This window comes from Ustilaginoidea virens, chromosome 2 (assembly GCF_000687475.1).
Source record: "Ustilaginoidea virens chromosome 2, complete sequence".
Lineage (NCBI taxonomy): Eukaryota > Fungi > Ascomycota > Sordariomycetes > Hypocreales > Clavicipitaceae > Ustilaginoidea > Ustilaginoidea virens.
Window position 1 is genome coordinate 413,015 of NC_057317.1, and position 2,220 is coordinate 415,234.

The 2,220-nt window shown below is 57.4% G+C and overlaps 1 protein-coding gene across 1 annotated transcript; it reads left to right on the plus strand.

Moving 5' to 3' along the window:
- Positions 1-856: 856 nt before the first annotated feature.
- On the plus strand, positions 857-1,906 carry UV8b_01855 (uncharacterized protein; the record flags this gene model as incomplete). Its single annotated transcript, XM_043139353.1, has 1 exon — positions 857-1,906. One exon carries the CDS (start codon positions 857-859, stop codon positions 1,904-1,906), a length of 1,050 nt encoding a protein of 349 aa, XP_042995287.1.
- Positions 1,907-2,220: the final 314 nt, after the last annotated feature.

The window sequence follows — 2,220 nt, forward strand, 5'->3', positions numbered from 1 at the left end:
ATAGTTGCTAACGGTTTTATAAAGCCCCTAATAGGCCAGAAATTTAAAATCTTCCGCCGGCAGCTTAGGCTTATTATTTTAAAGGGATCCTACAACGCCGGCCCACAGTCTTACGATATTGATTTTAGTAGTGAGGAAGAGCCTTATAAAGATTAAAAGATGCCCTAAAAAATCAGATTGAAAGGGGTTTTTCAACAGCTGTACTTATTTCCTATAAAAAATTAGAATCTACGGTTTGTTATTGTTTTCTTATGCTATATGTGTGCTATTAGGCGAATTTACCCTTGAACAGATAGCCTATTCAATAAGGGCACCATTATATTTTGCGCATAACTGTTTTGAGTGGATTAATATTTCTACTTATTATCTTGCTTTGCACTGAGTTTAGCTATATGGCAGGATATCCTAGAGAAAGCACATCCTGAGGGGGTGTATTAGAGGGAAATTGGCTTGTCTGTAATGTGGATATCGGTTATATCCGAGGTCGGATGTGCCGAGTTCCCCCTAGATTAGTAAGCCCTTAGGGGTACCCCCTATCCCACTATAAATAGCTGGGAACATAAGTCTCTTAGAGAAGACTTGGTTCCTTTAATCAAGCATTATCGCATTTTCCCTGTGCATTCTGACAGGTTCCCTCTACGACGAATCGACGATGACGTACGTGCCGGGTTCCATGGCGTGCTCACGAGTGGAGACGGACGACCCAGTCAGAACCTCCTCCAGCCAGCCCAGCCCAGCCGCTCACGCATTTTAACGGCAATCCAACAAGATTCGCCAGAGAAAGTCAGGTTCTGATGCCGTTGCCGTTGCCAATGGAAATGCACATCGCAGCCCTCCGGCCTCGCTCGCGCCCACCATGTCCATCCTCTTCCTCGACGGCGGCCTCGGCACCTCCCTCGAGCAAAAGTACGAGCAAAAGTTCACGCCCTCGACCCCCCTCTGGTCCTCGCACCTCCTCGTCTCCAACCCTCCCCTCCTCCTGCAGTGCCAAGCCGACTTTGGCCTCGTCCCCGTCGACATCCTCCTCACCGCGACCTACCAGGTATCCGTCGAGGGCTTCCGCAAGACCAGGACGCCCTCCTTCCCCGACGGCATCCCCGCCCAGCACATCCCCGCGTTCCTGGAAACCGCCGTCTCGGTCGCCGAGCGGGCGAGCAGCCGGGCCTCGGTGGCGCTTAGCCTCGGCCCCTACGGGGCGTGCATGGTCCCCAGCCAGGAGTACAGCGGCCGGTACGACCCGCGCCACAGCTCGCCCGACGCCCTGTACGAGTGGCACCGCGAGCGGCTGCTCCTCTTCGCCCGGGTGGACGGCCTGGCCCGCCGGGTAGGCTACGTCGCCATGGAGACGGTGCCCCGGGTGGACGAGGTGGCGGCCATGCGGAGGGCGCTCGGCGCGGTGCCCCAGCTGGCCGGCCTGCCGTTCTGGGTATCCTGCCTGTACCCGGGGGACGGGGAGGTCCTCCCGACGGGGGAGTCGGTCGAGCAGGTGCTGCGGGCGAGCTTGGACGCCGGCGTGGCGGGGCCCGTGCCGTGGGGGGTGGGCATCAACTGCACAAAGGTGTGGAAGCTGCCGTCTCTGCTGGCGAGGTACGAGGCCGCCGTGGCGGACATGGTCCGGCAGGGTGTGCTGGCGGCGTGGCCGGCCCTGGTTCTGTACCCCGACGGGACCAACGGTCAAGTGTACAACACCGCCACGCAGGCGTGGGAGGGCTCTGACGCGGCGGACGTCGAGCGGGGCGCCTGGGAGGAGCAGCTCGCCGAGGTGGTGAGGGGGACGAGGGCCCGCGGCGAGTGGAAGCAGGTTGTCGTGGGGGGTTGCTGCATGGCCAGCTCCGAGGATATCTCGAGGCTGCGGCAGATATTGCTGGCGGACACGGCCAACGCCGGCTTCTTGCCGAGAGGGTGAGCTTTCTCGCCGAGAGTGCGTGTTTTGATGACTGTCAGAGAAGCTTGTGAGCTCGGTAGGTGCTCTGTGTTTTGCGCGCGAGCCTACGCATGAGCGCATGCAAAAGGCTTGGGTTCTCTCTAAACTACTCCGTACTGCCTATGGACTATAGTCCATATATCTTGGCTAGTGTTGGTCACGTAAAGAGTTGCGTCACAGACTAAATGGGAGGATATCCACACACCGGACAGGCCTATCCGGCCTCGGAAATGAGGTCAATTAGACCTAGAATCGGCATATAATAAAAATCTTCAAGGCTCAGTAAAGTAGCAAAA